Source organism: Carettochelys insculpta, chromosome 2, assembly GCF_033958435.1.
Source record: "Carettochelys insculpta isolate YL-2023 chromosome 2, ASM3395843v1, whole genome shotgun sequence".
Lineage (NCBI taxonomy): Eukaryota > Metazoa > Chordata > Testudines > Carettochelyidae > Carettochelys > Carettochelys insculpta.
The window spans coordinates 186,182,658-186,205,132 of NC_134138.1; the positions used below are offsets into that span (position 1 = coordinate 186,182,658).

Below are 22,475 nucleotides of genomic sequence, written 5' to 3' on the forward strand. Positions count from 1 at the left end.
CTGCACCAGGAACACTTCAATAGCGGGTGAATTTCTCTAGTCTGACACACACTCATCTGGCAACATCCATATTTTAGTTAACTGGATGTCCACTTATGATGGGTGATGTCAAGTTTCCTGTGTCCCAGAAAGTTTGTTTCCAGACACCAGTCCTGGTTTTCAGTGTTCTGTGCTGCTGTTTAACTGTAATTTACCCCTAAATGTCTTGTAAGATCCCAGGAAGCAGTAGAAGGGTTGGTAATGCTGCTAGAAAATATGACCTCCCGTGGTCTGGCAAATTCTCTCATTTGGCACTGGTCATGTCCCAGGGTGCCAGACCAGAGAAGTTCAACCTGTACCCACCCCATCCTGGGTTTATTCTCAGAATAATCTTATGCATACTGCTTAGGACATGGAGTCTCTTTTGCCACCTGCCTGTGACTGAGAAGAAATGTAGTTGGTCATTTTTTTCCCCTCTTTCAAAGACTACTCACAAAGAGAGTGAGATCGTTTCTTATCTCCAACTGCTCTGTCCACCCGGTGGCCTCAAAGAGCCGGGAAGCAGCTGTCCCTGGGGAGCCCTAAGATCAGATAAAAATGGAAGCAGCAGGAAGAGGAAACTGCTGCTCAGCACCCTCAGGAAGGAGCCCCAGAAACTGAAAGGAAAAGCACTGAGGCCTGGTCTACACTTAAAATTTAGGCCAGCCAGGCTGTATTGCTCAGAGGTACGGAAAATTCATACTTAGGCAGCGCCCCCCCACCCCGCCCTGACTGGAAGGGAGGGGGCAGGCAAAGGGGGCAGTTGCCCCAGGGCCTAGCATTTCAACGAGGCCAGAATAGAGCTCCATCCACTACTGCTACTACTACTGCTCCGGGCCCCTTTCAAATGCCACGGCAGCACTGCTCCGCTGCTCTGTGCAGCTCTGAGGGAGCAGGGAGGAGGGCCACCACTGCAAGCTGAGTGGCACTAGGGGCTGACTGCATAGGCCTTACCCCTTCCGCCCTTGGCCCTACCTCTCCTGTCTTGCTGTGGGACCTGCTGCAGGACCCCAAATCCCAGTGTTGACATTGCTCAGTCAGTGGAAGTATTCCTTCATCAGCCTAGTACTCCTCTCAAGGGAGTGGATTTGATATAGCAATGAAAAACCCCTTCCATCATTGTAGTGTCTAAACCCCAGTGCTACGCTGCTGCCATGCTGCAGCTACGCCACTGTGTCTGTAGCAGTAGAAGTTAGATATATCCTAAGAAATAGGGAGGAAAAGAGTTCCTTTAATTACACCTGTAAAGTCAGTTGTTTAAATATGTTAATACTAAACTCACAGAATCACAGGGCTGGAAGGGACCTCAGGAGGTCACCTAGTCCAGCCCCCTGCTTCAAGCAGGATCAACCCCCACTAAGTCATCCCAGCCAGAACCTTGTCCAGCCGGGACTTAAAAACCTCAAGGGATGGAGAATCCACCACCTCTCTAGGCAACATATGCCAGTGCTTCACCACTCGCCTGGTGAAGAAGTTTTTCCTACTATCTAACCTACACCTCTCCCTCTTCAACTTCAGACCATTACTCCTTGTTCTGCCATCTGACACCACTGAGAACAGTTTCTCACCCTCCTTTTTAGAGCTCCCATTCAGGAAGTTGAAGGCTGCTATTAAATCACCTCTAAGTCTTCTCTTCTGTAAACTAAACAAGCCCAAATCCCTCAGCCTATCCTCATAGGTCTTGTGCTCCAGACCCTTAATCATTTTTGTTGCCCTTCGCTGAACCTGCTCCAGTAAATCCACATCCTTTCTATACTGGGGAGCCCAAAACTGGACACATTATTCCAGATGTGGCTTCACCAGTGCCGAATAAAGAGGAATAACTACTTCTCTAGATCTGCTCAAAATGCTCCTCCTAATGCACCCCAGTACGCCATTAGCTTTCTTGGCTCCAAGGGCACACTGTTTACTCATATCCAGCCTTTCATCCACCATAACCCCTAGGTATCTTCCCATCGTACTGCTGCTGATCCAGTCGGTCCCCAGCCTGTAAAAATGTTTGGGATTCTTCCGCCCCAGGTGCATGACTCTACACTTCTCCTTATTGAACCGCATCAGATTTCTTTTGGCCCAGTCCTCCAATTTATCCAGGTCCCTCTGGATTCTCTCTCTACCCTCCTACCTATCTACCTCCCCCCCACTAGTTTTGTGTCATCCGCAAACTTGCTGAGGGTGCAACCCAGTCCCTCATCCAGGTCATTAATAAGTATGTTGAATAACACCGGCCCCAGAACCGAGCCTTGCGGCACTCCACTTGAAACAGACCGCAATCCAGATATTGAGCCATTGACCACTCCCCTTTGGGCCCAACCATCAAGCCAGCTTTCTATCCATCTTATAGTCCAAGGATCCAATCCATATTTCCTTAACTTATGGACAAGAATGTTGTGGGAGACCATATCAAAAGCCTTGCTGAAGTCAAGGTATATCACATCCACTGACTTCCCCATGTCCACAGAGCTTGTTACCTCATCATAGAAGCTAATCAGATCAGTCAGGCAGGACTTGCCCCTGGTGAATCCATGTTGGCTACTTTTGATCACTTTCCCCTCTTCCAAGTGCTTCAAAATGGATTCCTTGAGGATTCCCTCCATTATTTTCCCAGGAATTGAGGTAAGGCTGACGGGTCTATAGTTCCCTGGATTGTCCTTCTTTCCTTTTTTAAAGGTGGGCACTACGTTTGCCTTCTTCCAGTCATCCAGTATCTCCCCCGATCTCCAAGAGTCTTCAAGGATAATGGCCAAAGGTTCAGCAATGACCTCTGCCAATTCCCTCAGTACCCTGGGGTGCATTAAATCCAGACCCATGGACTTGTGCACATCTAGTTTTTCTAGCTAGCTCAGAACTTGTTCCTTCCCCACAGCTGGCTGCCCTCCACCTTCCCATACTGCGTCATCTAGGACCGTCATGTGGAAGTTGACTTTGTCCGTGAAGACTGAGGCAAAAAAAGCATTGAGTACTTCAGCTTTTCCTGCATCATCTGTCACTAGGTTACCTCACTCATCCAGTAACGGCCCCACACCTTCTCTGATAACCCGTTTGTTGTTCACATGCCTGTAGAAACCCTTCTTGTTACTCTTCACATCCCTTGCCAGCTGTAGTTCCAATTGTGCTTTCGCTTTCCTAATTACTGCCCGGCATTCTCCAGCTGTATGTTTATACGCCGCCTCAGTCAACTGTCCACGTTTCCATTTCTTGTATGCATCCTTTTTGAATTTAAGCTGACTAAGGATTTCCCTGTTAAGCCAAGCTGGTTGCTTACCATGTTTGCATTTCTTACTACGCAGCGGGATTGTTTGTTCCTGTGCCTTCAGTAAGACTTCTTTAAAATACTGCCAGTTCTCTTCAACTCTTTTCCCCTTCATCTTCATTTCCCAAGGGATCCTGCTCATCCGGTCTCTTCGGGAGTCAAAGTCTGAACTCAGAGCACTCAATCTCCCAAGGAGCAGTAATCAAGAGCTGACAGTGCAGCTTTAGAGATTTTGAGCAGATGAGAAGTTCTTGGCAGTGGTTGTCAATGCTAGAAAGAGATGACTCAACTCGCAGCTATGATAGTTAGGTAGACTTCTTCATGACCATTCCCTTACTAACACTAAAAGGGCCATGATTGCCAGGGCCATCCTTAGGCACACACAGCTTACGCAGCTGCCTAAGGAGCCACTACCTCTGGGGCACCAGTGGTGCTCTAGACAGCTTCATACTACATATGCCTATGGCCAGCCCCAGGATGGGACAACCAAGCATAGGCAGTTCTAGCTCCAGCAGCCAGACTCATGCCCCACCCCCCTGAGAGCTGTGGCCAGCTGCTGCTTTGCATCTGTTTCCACTTCCAGTGCTACCCCCTGCTCTGCCTCTGGCCCGCATCTCACAGCACTCCCTGACTGATCCCTCCCTGCCTGCTCCTGCCCCACATAGCCTTAGGCCTGCCTCCTACAGCTCCTGTCCCTGAGTGCAGCCCCACCCCCATACATTGCCCCTCCCGATGCAGGAGGATGCATATACTCATATGGTATAGAGCACCAGGAATCTTAAGCACAGCCTTGATGATCATACCAATGCCTTAGCTCTGGTGTGCACGAGGTTTTAAAGCAGGCCTGTTGACGCTGCCATCTTGTGCTGTCGAGAAAAAAAGTGTCACAAAGGAGATGGAATAGTTCTTTAACAATACAGCTCTGGTTAGCATTTAAGACTGCAGCATTGGAACACATGTCCATTATTTGCCTTACAACCGCTACTGCAAATACTAGAACAGGAGCGTTCAGGGGGATCTCTGGTAGTCATAAAGGTAAGCCTGAGTGAAAGCATTTGCAACATTCACATCTGAGTATATAGTTTAATTTTCTGAGGCTGAGAGCTCTCAACTTCAATAGAAGCAGGGAGGCCTCTGCATCTTTAAAAATCAGGTCACTTATTTAGATGTCTGTTTTTAAGTATAGTAGGGTCCCTACATTCCCAAACCTAAGGTTCATGAATTCAATTATTCATGAACAGTTGCTTCCCTGGGGGTTCTGAGCATGGACTACAGGCAGCCACCACTTCCCCGGAGCCCCACACAGGGAGCGCTGGTATCTGCTGCTTCCCTGGAGCCCCAAGCAGGGAGTGCCAGCAGCCACTGCTTCCCTGGGGCTCAAGACAGAAGCACCAGCAGCCACTGCTTCCCCAGGCACCCAGGCAGGGAGCACCAGCAGCCATAGGCTGCCATATTCACGAAGTTCAACATTTGCAAGAGTTCTCAACATGGAACCCTCACAAATGTTGAGACCCTTCTGTATCTATATTTGAAAATGTACTTTAAGGTTAGCTATTGCATAGTCTGAGGTTCAGGAATCATGGCTTTAAGTTGGATATAAAACCAGTTGCCGTGAAGAGTCCAGTATTGGGCCTATAAGAGATGAGCCAGCTACACTATTGTCAAACCCTGTTCTGAGGTTTTGATGTTAAAGATGCTTGGCTAGAATCTGTAACAATCTTGATAAATGGAGGAGACCCAGGACCAAATTCATGCTCATTGAAAATACTGAACTGGGATGGCATGTTTTCTGTCAAGAAGATGGAAAAAGATGGAACCAGAAACCAGATGGAACCTGGTCTGTCTAATATGGATTTATGAACAAGCAAAACACTTGTTTCTTTTTGTTAGGAGTATCCATTTCTGACTGTTCTTTTAGGGATATTTCTTTCATTAGACTTCCAAAACAACTTTAGGGCCTAATCCAAAGCCCATTGAAGTCACTGGAAGGATTCCCATGAACTCTGGATCTGTCTCGTCATATTCATGTCATATTCATGTCTTGTCTACATTTAATTCCTGCGGTAATATAAAATCAGCATCCAGAAATTGTATATTTTAGGGGTCAGAAAATTTTCCAAACTAGAGTGCCAAAATATGACCTTTTAACCTCGATGTATGGTCCAAGAGTGGGGTGTATGAGGTGTCCAGGGAGTGGTAGCACCTCTGGTGTGGGGACTTTTCTTGTCTCTTTGGGGGCAGTTTGTGCACCTTTGGTCCCCACCTGGCACCCAGCTCTCACCTGTGGCTCCAAGAAGCTGTAGCATGCAGGGGCCACACCCTGATAAAATGCTTCAACAGGCGGGCTACACCAGGCAAGGGTAGCCGGCAGGTCTGAAACCTGCGGTGAGATAGGGAATTGCCTATCCCAGCATACAAAGTCAGCCTCGGCAGATTGGATGGATGAGATCAAGAGCAAGATCCAACAACCAGGAAGGCGGTTCTGCAACGCTCTGTGGAGAGCGAAGGGCACAAGGCACCAAAGACGTCCTGGCCATCCACTGCAGCCTAGGAAGTCCCAGCTGTGACGACTTTTTGTACCACTGGAACCAGGCTTCTGAGGTTGAGAGAGTGGAACTGCCCCTGTGCAATGACTTTTCCAATTTAAACATTCTCCCGCACAGTTTCTTTGCACGTTCTCATCACTTCTGTCTACCTCAAAGTCCTACAGCGATGGCAGAGGGGCGAAGCGACAGGTGGAAGTGACCACTGGGAGTTGTAGCTCCAAACCTGCATGTAGGAGGCCTGTGGACTTTGGTTGCTTGACTCTGACCTTGGGACGACAGAGGAGTTTGCCAACATCCCAGGCGACTGAGCAGACCTTTTTAGGAACACCTCTGCTCATCTTTAGAAGGAGGGAGAGGACTAGAAAAGGTGTCCCAAAAATTTCTTGTCCCAACCAAAATGGCCAGAATGCTGCAGCTGGCAGTTTTACCCTCACAGCGGTCGAAAAACAGTGAAAAGAAAAATTATATTTGCAGCATGGAACGTTCGCACCCCCTTGGACAGGGAGAATGCTATGAGGCCTGAGAGAAGAACGGCCCTCATAGCAAGAGAACTGGCACATTATAACATTGACACAGCTGCCCTGAGCGAGACCAGACTGGAAGAGGAAGGACCCATCTGCGAACCAAAAGGAGGTTACACCTTCTTCTGGAAAGGCAGGCGAGAAAATGAAGACAGAATCCATGTCAGGGAACTTGCCATCAAGACATCACTTCTGCACCAGCTTCTTGACCTACCAACTTGCATCAGTGAGCGTCTAATCAAGCGCCACTTCCCCCTCAACACATCTCGCCACATTACAGATATCAGTGCTTGCGCTCCCACACTGACTAGCAGCGACGAAGCAAAAGAGAGTTTCTATGAGGACCTTGACCATATTGTGAAAGCAACTCCTCCTGGTGACAAGCTTCTCCTATTGGGTGACTTCAACACCAGGGTCAGCAAGGACTGTAGGACCTTGAAAGGGGTGCTGGGGCATCATGGTGTTGGTAACATGAACGCCAATGGCCGCCTTCTGCTCAGCTTGTGTGCAGAAAATGACCTGATGATTACCAACACTTTCTTTAGGCAAGCCGATAAATACAAGACCACGTGGATGCACCTGAGATCAAAACAGTGGCACCTAATTGACTATGTCATCAGTCGCAGGTGGGACACTCGAGATGTTAAGATCACCAGGGCCATGCGGGGAGCTAAGTGCTGGACTGATCATAGACTCGTCAGATCAGTCCTTATGCTGCACATCACACCACTGCACTGCAAGAAGCTTAAGGCTGTCAGACCCTCCTTCAATATCGGGAAGCTGCAACATACCGGTCATTGTGAGAAATTCGCAGCCTGCCTTGATGAAGTGCTGACGTCCCATGGACCTCTGACTGGAGATCCAACACAAAAGGGGGATCAGTTCAAAACCCTGGTGACAGAGTCAGCCAAGTCAACACTAGGACTCAAAAAGAGAGTTCACCAAGACTGGTTTGATGAAAATGACGAGGCCATCGTGAAGATCTTAGAGGAAAAACAGAACACATTTCTGCTATGGCAAAATGATCCATCCTCAATCTCCAAACATGATCGTTTCAAACACCTTCAGAGCCAGGCACAAATGGTACTTTGCAAAATGCAAGCTGAGTGATGGGAGAGTAAATCTGATAAAGTCCCATACTACGCTGACACCAAGAACTCAAAGATGTTCTTCAGTGCTATCAATGCTATATATGGACCTTCAAAGCCAAGTACTGCACCTCTCCTGTCTGCAGGTGGCATGACCCTTCTGAGGGAGAAGAACAGCATCAACAATAGGTGGAGAGAGCACCTCAGCAACCTTCTCAACAGACCCTCCATTGTCGACCCTGTGGCCCTAGACCAGAGCCCTCAGAAACCCACAATAGACAGTCTTGACCTGCCCCCTACAATGGATGAGGTCAAAAAGTCAATCAGCCAGACCAGCTCTGGCAAAACCCCTGGGATGGATGGTATCCCTGCTGACATTTTCAAAGTGGCAGGAGCAGTATCACTTGAAGCTTTTTACAACATTTTGATCAGCATCTGGGAAGAAGACGACACGCCCAAAGACTTTAAGAATGCCGCAATCATCTTGCTCTTCAAGAACAAGGGCAACAAAGCTGACTGTGAAAATTACTGGGGCATCTCCCTTCTCTGTACTGCTGGGAAGATCTTGGCTCGAGTCATCCTCAACCGTCTGATCACCAGCATCTCAGAGGAGAACCTACCAGAGGCACAGTGTGGTTTTCGCCCAGGCCGCAGCACCATTGACATGATCTTTGCAGTTCGTCAGGTACAGGAAAAGTGCATAGAACAGAACTTGGATCTGTACGCTGTCTTTATAGACCTGACCAAGGCGTTTGACACTGTCAACAGAGAAGCCCTGGGGATTATCCTGTCAAAACATGGCTGCCTGAGAAGATTTCTTAACCTCATACATCTGTTCCATGATGACATGACTGGCTTTGTTCTTTCAAATGCCGAGTCCTCAGATCCATTTGAGAGATCCAATGGTGTGAAGCAAGGGTTATTCAACCTCTTTTTCACGTGTGTCCTCAGCCACGCAATTAGGGACCTAGACCATGGAGTCTACATAAAATACAGACTTAATGGGTTGCTTTTCGACCTTCGTTGTCTGAATGCTAAAATCGAGAGGCTTGAGAGGCTCATCCTTGAAGCCCTTTTTGGTGATGACTCTGCACTTGTGGCACACAAGGAATCTGATCTCCAGCTCATCGTCAACAAGTTTGCTGATGTCACTCGCCTCTTTGGTTTGACCATCAGCCCAGGAAAGACCAAGGTACTGTTTCAACCTGCTCTAGGATTTGCTGTTCTCCCTGCTTCAATCTTTATTGAAGGAACAGAGCTAAAAACAGTAGAGGCGTTCAAGTACCTTGGCAGTGTGATAGCCAATGATGGCTCCCTTGACAAAGAAATCAATGCCAGAATCTGCCAGACCAGCCGGGCAGTAGGATGTCTGAGAGCACGAGTGTTGAATCAGCACAATATCCAACAGTCCACTAAACTGAAAGTGTCCAAGGCAGTAGTCCTGACCAGTCTCCTGTACGGCTGTGAAACCTGGACCTTGTACAGAAAACATATAAAACTGCTGGAGCGCTTACACACACGCAGCATGAGGTCAATACTGCACATTTGATGGCAGGACAGAGTTACAAACCTGGAAGTCCTGAACAGAGCAGGAACCATGAGCATCGAAGCCATGATTCTGAAAGCCCAGCTTCGCTGGACAGGGCACGTCATACGAATGGAGGAGTCAAGAATCCCTAAGCAACTCCTCTACAGTGAACTCTCCAAGGGCAAAATGAATCAAGGTAGGCCTCACAAAATTATAAAGACTGCGTGAAGGCCAACATTGCTCATATTGGTTTAAAACCAGATCAGCTAGAGCAGCATGCAAAAGACTGAACAGGCTAGTGTTTTCTCATACGACATGCATATAACAACTTTGAAGAGCAGTGACATGTATGTCTCATTGATGCTCGTGAGAGGAAGAGAGCAACAGCAGCAGCCACACCAACAGAGCCAGAACAATTCCCTTGCCCCCACTGTGAACGCCCATGCCGTTCAAAGCTTGGACTCCTCAACCACATGTGAGTCCACAACCGATGAGCCTGTGCAACCTCAAGACATCATTGTCGGACACGATGGACTGCCTACATGGTCTGAGAGCAGGTGATACTTGGTAAAGTCACTAGTAGACCTACTTACAACAGCTCCATTGATAAATAAATAAAGATGCAGAGCTTTACTGTTTTGGTGGTGGTTGGTAGCATTGGCTAGTGTTTTTTCTTAAACCACAGGCAGCCTGGAATTCCAGCTCGTCAGACTGGAATTCCAGCTCGTCAGACTGGCAGGGGAAAAGCCTGTTCAGGCACTGATTTCCTGCAGTTCCTCCAGCCGGTAGACAGAGAGGGAGAAGTAGCAGCCTGGCCTGGGCCTTGAGGAGGATAAGTATAAGATTTCTGCCCCCATCCCCAGGCTGCGCAACGCGCCTTATGGTGCCCAGTATCCAAGTTCCTGGGAGGCAGTGGAGGTGGGAGATCAAGGCACTCTGGGCTTGGACCCTGCACCATGCAGGGGACATTTGGTGCTGACTTGCCTCCCAGTGAGTCCCAGGAATACAGCAAGGTCCAAGTCCGAGGTGCCCCCAACTGAGGCAAGGGGGAGCGGGACATGGAGCTGCTTCTTGCCCTTGCCAGGCAAAGCCCAGCTTGCCTGACTCCAGTCTGTGAGGCTTAGGGCTCTACAGCTCCCACTCCAAAGCAGGTCAGATGTTGGTGAGGGGAGCTCCAAACCTTGGGGGCTGGACCCAGACAAGCCTGCAGGCCAGGGGAGGGATAGTTCAGTGGTTAGATAGTCATAGCCAAACTGACCCAATAGTTCAGTGGTTGGAGCATTGGCCCTGTGAGCCCCGGGTTGGGAGCTTAGATCTTGAGGATGTTATTGTGTGCCCGAACGTTTAATATGTTGGCCTCCTAAGCCAGCGATTGTGGGTTCAAGTCCCATCTGGGGTGAAGGCTACCTTTGTTACTGTGAGTTACAAAGTGACTTTGTATCCCCAAAGAGGTAGGGGTGGCTCAGTGGTCTGAGCATTAGCCTGCTGAACCCAGGGTTGTGAACTCTGTCCTTGAGGCAGGATCTGGGACAAATAGATTTAAAAAAAAATTATCAGGGATGGTGCTTGGTCCTGCTGAAAGGTCAGGAGACTGAACTCAGTGACCTCTTGAGGTCCCTTCCAGCACTATGGGATATGTATACCCCATGCCAATAATAACAGAGAGGAAGCCTTGCTAGTCTATACACTATCAAAACAAAAAGCAGTCAAGTAGCACTTTAAAGACTAGCAAAATAGTTTATTAGGTGAGCTTTCGTGGGACAGACCCACTTCTTCAGACCACAGCGAGACCAGAACAGACTCAATATATAAGGCACAGAGAACCAAAAACAGTAAGCAAGGAGGACAAATCAGAAAAAGATAATCAAGGTGAGCAAATTAGAGAGTGGTGGGGTGGGGGGGAAGGTCAAGAATTAGATTGAGCCAAGTATGCAGGCAAGCCCCTATAGTGACTCAGAAAGTTCCATTCACGATTTAAACCATGTGTTAATGTGCCGAATTTGGCTTTTATATTCAAATTCGGCACATTAACACATGGTTTAAATCATGATGGGAACTTTCTGAGTCACTATAGGGGCTCGGCTTCATACTTGGCTCAATCTAATTCTTGACCTTCCCCCCCACCCCTCCACTCTCTGATTTGCTCACCTTGATTATCTTTTTCTGATTTGTCCTCCTTGCTTACTGTTTTTGGTTCTCTGTGCCTTAAATATTAAGTCTGTTCTGACCATGCCAATAAGTTAAGTACAATAAAAAGTTGGAAGAGTTCTATCTGATGGACTACAGACAACTGAAAGTAAGCATCACTGTAAGTGGTAAAAGAAATAATAGCTGACACAGAGAGTAAAAAACCCTAGATGTTTTACTGATAAATTGTCCTTTAAAAATCTTATAGATACAGCCCGAATACCACAATGATAGGCACATTAAAATGTGGACATTGATTAATAGGATTCTCTCCTTTGTTTGAGCCAGAGTCTACCAAACTTATCTTACTGTATAAGTACAGGGACAATGTGAGTAAAGGCAGCAGCAAATCACCTTTAGAAAGGAGCTGAGGAAATTTAAAACTGTACCTGACTGAAGAGAGAGAATTATGGGGGAGAGGGAAAGACAGCGCGATCTTTTGGAAATGGATTGTTGGAAATAGCTCAGGGATGAGCAGTTGATGCAATAGAGAGCATTTTTTATCTGCTTTTAATTGCTTAGATTTGCTTACTGCACCTGATAGCAAGACTAGAATGAGTGTATAACTCATATCAAAAAGGGAAGTCGCATCTCAGGAAATGAACATCAGAAATAGAGCTCAGATGGTGTCAGTTTTCAGGACTGATTCAAGGAAGCTAAAACAATGACAGCACATGTTTGTGAGAAGAAAAGCTTTCAGAATTTATATGCTTCCAAGGGATCAAGCTTCCATTTTTAGAAATATTACTAAAGATGAAGGAATAAAAGAAAAGAAAAAAGCTAAGCGATTCTATCTTCTTTTCTCAGTTGTTAGTTTCCATCACAGATCTGCTTTGATCTGGGCTGAATGTTACTGTTTCTTCCTCCTTGACAGCCTGCTTTGGCTTTGAGAAAGGAAAATCTTTTTAAGTCTGATAAACTGTTTTTTTCTCCTCTCCCTGTATGAAGACAGAATCAGCTAAGCATTTCAAAGTATGTGACTTGTACCAGCAGTGAGGAAAGATGCACATAGAAAGAGAGGGAGAGAGTCTGAGCAAAGCCAGATAACTCTGTAATTTTATAATTAATATGAAGATTTACCTGGCGTTGCTCAGATTCTTAACTCAGTGTTTGTGTTTTGGAAAATAAAGTGAAAATGCTTCATTTAAATCATTGCTCTGGGGTGTGGCTGGGGAGGTGGGGATTCAGTATGCAGGCTGCCCCAGAGAAAGGGGACTGCCCCAGCCCTCTCTTAAGGCAGCAGCTCCTGGCCAGGTGAGAAGCACCTCTCCATGGCTGCTGCAGCTCCAGAAGGTGCAACTGGGGGAGGGGTACATGTCCTCAACTGGGGCAGGTCCAGGTTTGTCTGCTCCCTACACTCCCCAGCCAGAGTGAGGAACGTGTCAAACTGTGCACTTTCCCCTCACTCCCTGACAAAGGGGAACAGCCAAAAATGGCCCCATATGAAACTTGGGGGAGGAACTTTTGGATGCCCCCCCACCTTCCCTAAAAGTTGCCTGGAGGATGAGAGCCTCAGGGCTGGGGCAGCTCCAGATAGGGAGGGTGAGTGGCTTCCTTCCAGCCAGTCCCTCTCACCTGCCTGGTTATTGTGTCTCTTTTCTGTATGGTTGTATGACAATCAATCCCATTCCAGGCGCATCCCATTTTCCTGCCACAATCAAAACTTTACTTTGTTTTAAGATACAATAAGAGGAAGCTGCATATGGAATTTAGTGGTCCTAGCTCTTACCATTTAGGAGACATTCTTGAGCAGACAGACAAATTCACTCAACTATGTGTGTATGGGTAGTGGGGCCACACCAATCCCTCAAGTTAACTGTATCTCAAGAGTTGTCTCTTGGTAAAACAATTAACATGCAGATGTGTCTCTGTTGCACAGACCTCTTTCGTTCTAATTCTTTATCTGCATTTTTTATGGCACTGCTTCAAAAGCAGTCCTGTAACAGCCTTAGCAAATTGATTTCCCTCTCCTGATTTTATATGCTTTTGTTACATTTCCTTCACTGTGTACTCAATTCCTTGTGAATAAGTAATGGATGCCTGAGACTGAATATCAGTGACCCTCTGGCTATGAAACTCGAGTGGTTGAACCAAACAGTTTTGAGAAAGGCGAACGGGGAAGGAACTGGCGTGAAAAAGAAAAGCACATCCTAATCATCGGAGTGGATGGGTGACAGGGCTTCTGGGGGGGAGCACCAGACACATGGCCCTGTCCTGCTCCATCCATGCACTGCTTCCTCTGGGAGCTCTGCACTGCTTTTGGTAAGTGCAGGGGAAGAGGAGAACACTGGGGGCACTCCCACACATTACCACATATAATACCCAGCAGTTTTACCCACATATATATCTTAGGGCCAGATGCTCCCCTCCTGCATGCAGCAAATAATGGAGCAAAGTACCATAGTTATCGGATTACTGCCACTACCCTCTCCTAGGGAGGGCAACTTTAAAAGCCACTTGGAGCGCCGTAAGGGCCCTTCTTGCGAATGCTGTTCAGCTTTGTGAGCTATCCACCCAGCTCCAGATGCCCAACAGTTTGCACTGTTGAATTCCATCTCAGCACAGACTTTCTGAAGGGACCCCATGCACTGGACCGAGTTGGCAGACAACAGGAAAGCAAAGTCAGTCTCTGGACTCCTACAGACTATAAAATGTTCTGCAATAACATGGGTAAATGGTGGATGGTGCATTCAGTTTGGCTGGTTCCCTTTATGTGATGAAAATGTAGCTCTGTCTCCTCACGTAGAAGAGACCCAACCCTGTGCTACTGCTGTGTTCCCAATCCGTGCTACAGCCTTGGACAAAGCAGGGCTGTAGCATGGTTCTGTAAGACAGTGACAGTCCCTTTCACCTTAGAAAATGGGAATCATGTTGTAACAGTATTACCAGATAACTACTGTGACCAAGTCCCCACAGAGGACTATGTATTGTAGTGTAGATGAGACCTTGGTGTTGTATGTGGTATCTCGTTAGAGATCAAGTCGTTTGCAGTCCATGGTGCAAAGTCTGCTTTGTGATCACTTCTGATAATTGTTAAAATTCTCCTTTTCCCCACACAGCCTAATTGCTACATACACAAAAAACATTATTTGAAATACAAACCAAAGAGTTAAAAAATAATACATTTTTGCTTTCGTCCACAGGTCATGCAGGTGGTAAAAGAGCAAATAATGAGAGCACTCACTACCAAGCCTAACTCTCTGGACCAATTCAAAAGTAAACTTCAGAATCTAAGTTACACAGAAATTTTGAAAATCCGTCAATCTGAGAGGATGAACCAGGAAGATTACCAGTCTCGTCCAATTATGTAAGTACTTCCCCTCTCTAACTCACCACTTGCATGGAAGGGCTTAACAATGTAAATGACATTTGTGAACTGTTCAGGTAGAACCCAGGAAAAATATTGCCCAGAAAGCACTGCTCAAAAGCATTGCAGAGGCATCTGGTTGAAGTGCATGTACTTTCTTCTGTTGGGAATCTCAGCTATTTCTTTGAGTTCTGTTAAAACAGATTTGGCAAATCCCTATCGGGCCTAGCATGATTTATGTGCAGCAAAAGCTGGTTTGACATTTCCAGGCTTTGGGTGGCAGTGAGTGCACTTATTTTTTGTTTTTTAAGGTGAAATTTTGTCTTCAGTCCAATGTTCCATGAAGATTTAAAAGGTCATTTCTCTGAGCCAGGCAAAGGGAAACACAGAACAATAGTACCAGTACAAATTGGCACCATAAAAGAGTTTGTGTGTGTCATTGTCATCTTTTTCTTTGGGTTATCTAAGATGTTCGTAGGGAACAGGTGATTTCATGTTAACATGTGTGCAGTGTAATACTCATTTAATACGGCCTTAAGCTTTGTATCAGTTGTGGTATCTCTATTATAGCCTATGTCTGCTTCTCAAAATACCTTCTTCTCCATTATATGTGAAATGCTAGAGATGAGAGACATGGAATGAGATTTGGATCTTCTCTGGCGTAGGGCTTGAAGCCAAACTGGTGATGTAGGCAGGCTCATCTTCAGTGGTGCTCAAATCTCACGTCTTTTGATGCAGATGAGCAGAAGCCTTTTGAGATGAGAAACTGAGAAACTGTGAGAGGTCCATCGTCTTAAACAAAAATTGCATAAAATGTTGGCTACATTTGAAGTTGAATGGGGCAAAACTGAAAAGATGGCTTTGTATTTAGGTATTTCAGTTCTGTCACTCTGGAATTTAAAAGGATTCATATATGAAATTTTGGATGTGGTTTATCTCTAAAAATACATTGATGTGCAAACTCCAGGGGCCCTTCTCTGCAAGGACAATGGTGAAAGCACAAACTAAGCAGAGCTAAAAACTTCCATGATACTAACTGGAATCAATGGAGCAATGATTCTTCTATGTCTTCATACTATTGGGATAATAGGACATAACACTCAAATACAATGGATGTCACCTGTAGTCTTGCATAAGTTCAAAACCAGAGTACAAATGTTTTGCATCCCTATACTTCAAAGTAGTTCTTTGCCCATCTTTTTTAACACTCAATAGCAGGTTAGTGATGCTACACCTGTCCCCAAAGCTTCTTGTTTTCCTCACTTTCCCAGTGACACAGCTATTTATCAGTGATACCAGTTAACTATTTATGTTCACTTTGAGCATTGTTCAACATGGTGATGTTTGCCAGTGCACCACAATCTCTCTTGATTCCAAATACCAGCTTGGCTAACCATCACCACTGTATAAATCTGCATCCATAAAATGTAATGAATGCATTTCACAATACAATTAAAAGTAGTGGAAATGTTAACGAAACTCATTTCCAATTCAATTATATGTCTTCACTTGCCGGTAGATTGGTCCTACTGAAATTGATGCAGTAAGTGTTGATTTTAATGGATCTGGTGAAGACGTGCTAAATCAATGGGAGAGCATTCTCCCGTTATTTTATGTACTTCACCACCCCAAGAAGTGTAAGGGAAGTTGACAGGAGACACTCTCCCATTGACACAGCACAGTGTAGCCACCAGGGTAAGTGGATCTAAAATATTGATCTCAATTACATTATTCACGTCATTGAAGTGGTGTGAGTTAGATCGATTTACTGCAGAAAATTGGCTCTGCCCCAAGACCAATGCTAAGCTTAAGAAATAAATAAGCTGTTTAAACCATCATGACTATATTCCTGATTATTTAAATTCTATGAATATCCATTTTGATTGCATCCCTGATCACTCATTCTTGACTATGAAGAAAAGCTGCTCTTTTCGTTTCCCCTGTGATTTGGCTGCATGTACTGTACTCTTGCAAATTATGTAGATGCCACTAATGACGTAAGTAAAAAATCACAAAGCCATTGTGCACAGAAGAGAGAACAAGCCAGAGAATGTAGTTTTGGTTCTCCACAGAGAGCTAAAAATAGTAGATACTTAGAAGTAAATTGTTCACAACTGAATAGAAAGTCACTATCCTTATTTAGAGCTGTGTTAGAATGTGGCTAATGGGTGGTAAAAATCCACTCTCCCAGTGTAACTGAGCCTTTTTGCTGGTGTTCCTGCATATAAAATACAGAAGTTCTAGGTCTTCAAACTTTTGGACTACAGTGCTCCAAATCAATTTTATTTTATCTAAGCTGGCAAAAGTGAGCATGGGTCATGGAGTGTAGTCAGGCTATGGCAGGTGTTGGCATCCTGTGGCTCTTTAAGGAGCTCTCTGCCCTGCTGCGCTGATACAATGGAATTAAATTTAATTGGTTTAATGGCTGGATCCACCCTGCTGGCTGTTAAACCAATTAAATTTAGTTCCATTATTTCAGTCGCAGCAGGGCAGAGAGCTCCTTGAAGAGCTGCAAGTTGCCAACACCTGCCCGAGCCTGACTACACCCAGTGCCCCACTCACTTTTGCCAGCTTGGATAAAATGGCACCACTGCCACAGGAAAAAGCCTCATGGGCCATATAAAAGGGCTCTGGCCTGTGGGCCACGCGTTGGCCACTCCTGCACTAGGTCATTTCTTTGACGCACTAAATAACAATATTTTCAGCTATTGTTCACCCAGCTGTGTTATGTATAAGAGGAGGTTGAAATGGCTTAGGGAGGGTCTGTTAATGAAACAGTTGCGAAGGAAGGGTTATAGGTGAGTCAGCAACACAGAGGGAACAGTTGGAGCGATTTGTACTCTTATGCCTTTCTGTTATCTTAAATAATGTTCTGCTAGGCTGGACAGCGTCAGTCGCTGTTCAGGAAGCATTAATGAATAGGAGAGGATACAATGGGAGACAGAAAGATAAAGGAACAAAATAGATGGAAGGTACTTTTGAGGTCACTTTTTGATTTTGTTATAGTGATGTAAATTACTGTAAAATACCCAATTCTAGAAAAAGTGACGGTTGAAAATGGGAAGGAGTGTGAGCTGTAATTTGGAAAGGCACAAGGTCAGAGACCTATGAAATTGGTACTACAAATCCTCTGTTGTTTAGAAAAAATAATTTCTAGAGATCCTATGTGATATGAGTAACTAAGATGTATGCTTTGTGTACTGAGACCAAAGGGGAGAGTCATAAAGTTAGTGATAGCTGACTATTTGGCTCTTTGAAGTGTTTCATCCTTTCCAGGTCACTAATCTTTGGGATTATTACATCACTTTAATGCAATAGAAACTAAATGTATATTAAACTGCTGTATCCCTTCCTATTTTCCTTGCTATCTTGCCCTTTCCTATGATAAAACTGGATTTTGTGCTCCTCAGAAATCATAAGAAAAAGTGTTACAAAAACTGATTTAAGATTGTGTCCCCCTGTTTTACTGCTCCCCAAATTTGATTTTCAAGTTAAGCAGAGTAGGATAGTTCTGCTAGTAACTGGGGTGGCTCTGCTGCTTTTGGTCCTAGGCCTACAGTGGTTGAACTCCCTGAGCTCCCACTGATGTGACTTGAGGAAGCGTAAACGCTTTGGGGGAGGCATGTAGGCATGGTGGCTAGTAATTAGCAGGATTGCTTAGTGTACCCCACTCCATTTATATAATCTAAATGTAGTAGAGTGGAAACCCTTTCTGGCAGAGAGCTAAATTAAGCTTTGTAATAGTCTTGCAAAGGAAGCACTTGGTGCCATGTTGCTTAAGAATTAAATCAAGGTTGGGCAAAGCACTGGAGGTTAGAGAACAATTTTACGTGGCAGCAGCTTCTGAGGACGCATGGGTGCAGGCTGCCCAGGCGGGAGGTGAGAGGGTCTTGTGATAAAGGCATGGGACCTAGCCTCAAGCCACTAGAGGGACATTTTCAGAGGCATATTGAAAATCCATCAGAATTGGGCAGCTGCCTGTGTGTTTGAAATCTACCCAGTAATCTCCACATGCTAAATAAACATAGGCATGGGAACTCGGCTTGCTGCAGCATGCCCCGGCTCCTGGCCTAGCGCCCCGGGTCTCAGCTACCTCTCTGCCCTCATAGGGCTCTGCTGCTTGCCCCTGCGCCCAGCTGCTTGCCTTGCATGCCACGGCTTTCCTCCAAGTCTCAGCTGGGGGTGGGGAGGACAGGGGTAAGGGGAGAAGGATGTCAGCACCCCCACTCTTAAAAATTTTCCTGTGCCAAAGCTGCCAAAGTTCCCTTGCTGTAAAAACTAGGATAATAACACTTATCTGCATTACAGGGTATTTGTCTGTTAGGCATCAGAGATTCAGGTGTCACAAACTGTATTACTGGAGAGCTAGCAGGCCCCTGTGATCATAGAATAATAGAATCACAGGGCTGGAAGGCATCTCAGGAGGTCATCTAGTCCGGTCCCCTGCTTCAAGCAGGATCAGCCCCAACTAAGTCATCTCAGCCAGGACCTTGTCCAGCTGGGACTTAGAAACCTCAAGGGATGGAGAATCCACCACCTCTCTAGGCAACGCATTCCAATATTTCACCACCCGCCTGGTGAAGTAGTTTTCCTAATATCTAACCTACACCTCTCCCTCTTCAACTTCTGACCATTACTCCTTGCTCTGCCATCTGACACCACTGAGAACAGTTTCTCACCCTCCTCTTTAGAGCCCCCTTTCAGGAAGTTGAAGGCTGCTACTAAACTACCCCTCAGTCTTCTCTTCTGTGATGAGGCTAGAGTAGTGGTCACAGAGATCCCCTTGAGACTGCCATTTGATGGGCTGATTATACCACTGATCCCACCTACCCGCCCTCTGGGGCTCCCCACCACCCAGTCCTGCTGAGCCAGAAGCTGTGGTTCCCCTCTCACAGCAAACACACTGAGTTGGGTAACAGCCCCTCTCCCCCAGTAGAATAACACAGACACTGATAACAGCTCAACTGTTGAGGAGCTCAGTTACAAGGACTTGACATTACCAATGAGCACATCCCCAATGAGACCAAAGCACCAAATTTTCTATTTAACAGTTTTTCACCGAGACAGTTCAGAAAGTTTACCCTCTTTATCAATGAAAGAGAGAGATGCACATTGTTGTTCCCCCCAAAGAACCACTTATTTACACTGGCTTTGATAATAAACAAAAATGATTTTACTAATTATAAAAAGTCTGATTTAAGTGGTTGCAAGTGATGATGACAAGCAGAACAAAGTAAGTTACTATGCTAAAATAAATAAAACACACGAGCAAAGCCTAAAATACCAAGACAAATGGTTACAAACAATAATTTCTCACCCTACTCCTTATTTCAGATGATGTTCTTTAGGCCAGATCTGATCTTTTTGTTCTGACTTAGGTCTAACAGCTATTCCCCTCGTTAAGGTACTTTTCTTTCCAGGTCCTTTTATATGTCCTTTTGAGGTAGGGAGCAGTCAGCTCATCATTAGTCCATCATAATTTGCTCCCCATTCCTTAAATAGAATTTCTTCAGGTTTGGAAGTGTTCGTCTCTTTCTCTTCACCCTTCTGGAAAAATGCCAATTTCAAGATGGATTCCAGCACCAGTTGGCAAGGTCACATGTCTTCGTAAGACCGACCGACCACAGGTTAGCCTGTGGTGTCCAACCAGTTCTGACTGTACTAAGAGTGAAAACCTTTGTGACAGAGAGCTGAATTAGGCTTTTGAAGTGTCTTGCAAAGAAAATACTTGGTGACATGTTGCTTAAAATTAAATCAAGGTTGGACAAAGCACTGGGAAAGAAACTAGACACATTATTCTGAAAATATATTTATTGTTCAAGCCAACTAGCCATGCTCAATGAGCCAAAATAGCCATGTGGCTAGTGGCTAGAGTGTTGGACAACACAGGTAGGCATGCAAAGAAAACAAGACTAGTCACAACAAAAAAGCAGTCCAGGAGCACTTTAAAGGCTAACAAAATAATTTATTAGGTGATGAGCTTTCGTGGCACAGACCCACTTCTTCAGACCATAGCCATTCCAGAACAGATTCACTATTTAAGGCACAGAGAACCAAAAATAGTAATCAAAAGAATCAATAGTAATCAAAATAGAATCAAAAATAGTAATCAAGTAACCTTGATTACTATTTTTGGTTCTCTGTGCCTTAAATAGTGATTCTGTTCTGGTATGGTTATGGTCTGAAGTGGGTCTGTCCCACGAAAGCTCATCACCTAATAAATTATTTTGTTAGTCTTTAAAGTGCTACTGGACTGCTTTTTTGTTTTGATAGTGTATAGACTAGTCACAGATACTCATTTTGAGCACTGGGCCATTATGTTCCTTAAGTACCACTGATAACTTTCACTAGAAGACCTAGATCAGGAGTCAGCAACCAAAAGAGCAAGAAGAACCATTTTTTCGAATTCAGTAAAAAGCTCAATAATTCAAGAGCCGCAATGCATGCAAATATGAGACGGTCCTTAATAAATAATGTCAAACCATACTTTTTGTAACCCCTATTTTAAGAACAGTGCACACAGATGTCCCACAATGCACTGCACATGTTAAAGGGGGAATCATCCAATATTTCGAGATCACATATTGTTTGCTATTTAGATATGAGTTGTTCATTGTTCAGCTTTTAGACATTTGCTGAAATATTGAAAATCATGGTGAGCGATTTTTTTTGTTTGTTTGTTTTACTTTGCAATTACAGCGTTGGGAGCCACAAAGAAATCCTTAAGGAGCTGCTTACAGCCCTGGAGCCACAAGTTGCACAGCCCTGACCTAGATTAATAAAGTGGCTTACACTTTAGATTTCTGATGTCACATACAAGAATAACTGCACACAAATGGAATATGCACTTTCAGGGAGTTACAAGCTCCTGAGTGATAGGTTACTTACCCTGGTTACCATAAAGCATATTCAAGTTATGCATATACCTATTTAAAAACATTACTATAAAATATTGGGGCATGGTGTCACAGCCTCTCCTTCCTCGGTCCTATGGCACTTTTGATAGTGAGCCACTTTTGAGGGTTTTCATTTGTTTGTTTTTGGATTGGTTAGCATTCAGATACACTCTCTGCCCTGGTTTATGTTGGGCAAAAGCGTTTTTCAGAGCAGAGTGGGAAGAATGGGAGTCAATGAAAGGGAAGCTGCTGTCTCGAGGGGGATGAAAGGGGAGTGAGATTTACTACAGGTCACTTCTAAGTCCACATTTCCCCTGTGCCTTGCCTGCCTGTTTAGGTGGTAAGTTATTTAAAGCAAAGACTTTGTAATCCTCTTTCGTAATGGATAAATAAGAGTTGCTTAATTATTCTTGGGTGCGGCTCTGGTGGCACAACTGGTGTTGGCACAGAACTCTGGTCTCAGGTGGTGTTATGTAGAGAACCCCCGATGTGTATCAAGCAGTACACAGACAAAAGAAATAGTTCTTGCCCTGCGGAAGGAAGAGGGAGCCCGGCCAATTGGACTAGTTGTATTAGATGGCCTTTTTCAGGTTTTTCATGTCTAATTTCTAGTGTTATGATTTTAACCACTTTAATAATAATTTCTGGATTAAACTGCATAAGTATCAAATTGTTCTTTATGCAGTGATTGAACACTTGAGGTGATTTCAGTGAGACATACACTGTATTAAAGAACTGCTAACCAGTCCACATTGCTTCTCATTGCTGTTGTGTTTGGGGTACCTTTTTTCCCCCATTTCTTTTCTAAAGAGCATGGGAGTTAGCCAGCTTGGAAAACATAGAAATCTATTTGAGATCTAAAATCTTTTGACAGTGTATAAACACCATGCAGAATAGTCATACCATGGCTCTAAATGGGAAAATTGTAGTGTTTGAAAATAATCATAAGAGTACTAATAAAACATTTTCTATAATGTTCTAGTGCCTTGATACTTGGATTTTTTTTCAGAGATTGTAAATATACAGCAGTAATTTATGCATCTGGAACTCCTGTCCTGATTTACATAAACATTTACCTAATACCTGGGAGGATTATGGCTTATCTAATTAAGAGTGCAGCCTTTCTGCCCAAAA

The 22,475-nt window shown here is 44.9% G+C and overlaps 1 protein-coding gene across 2 annotated transcripts in view; it reads left to right on the forward strand.

Annotated features, from left to right (window-relative positions):
* The window catches only part of ELMO1 (engulfment and cell motility 1), a 504,510-nt gene that overhangs the window by 440,629 nt on the left and 41,406 nt on the right, over positions 1-22,475 (forward strand). For both annotated transcript variants that reach the window (XM_074988098.1, XM_074988096.1), the window contains exon 17: positions 14,282-14,445. In XM_074988098.1, coding sequence (XP_074844199.1) covers positions 14,282-14,445 — 164 coding nt within the window. The remainder of the gene's footprint in view (positions 1-14,281; positions 14,446-22,475) is intronic.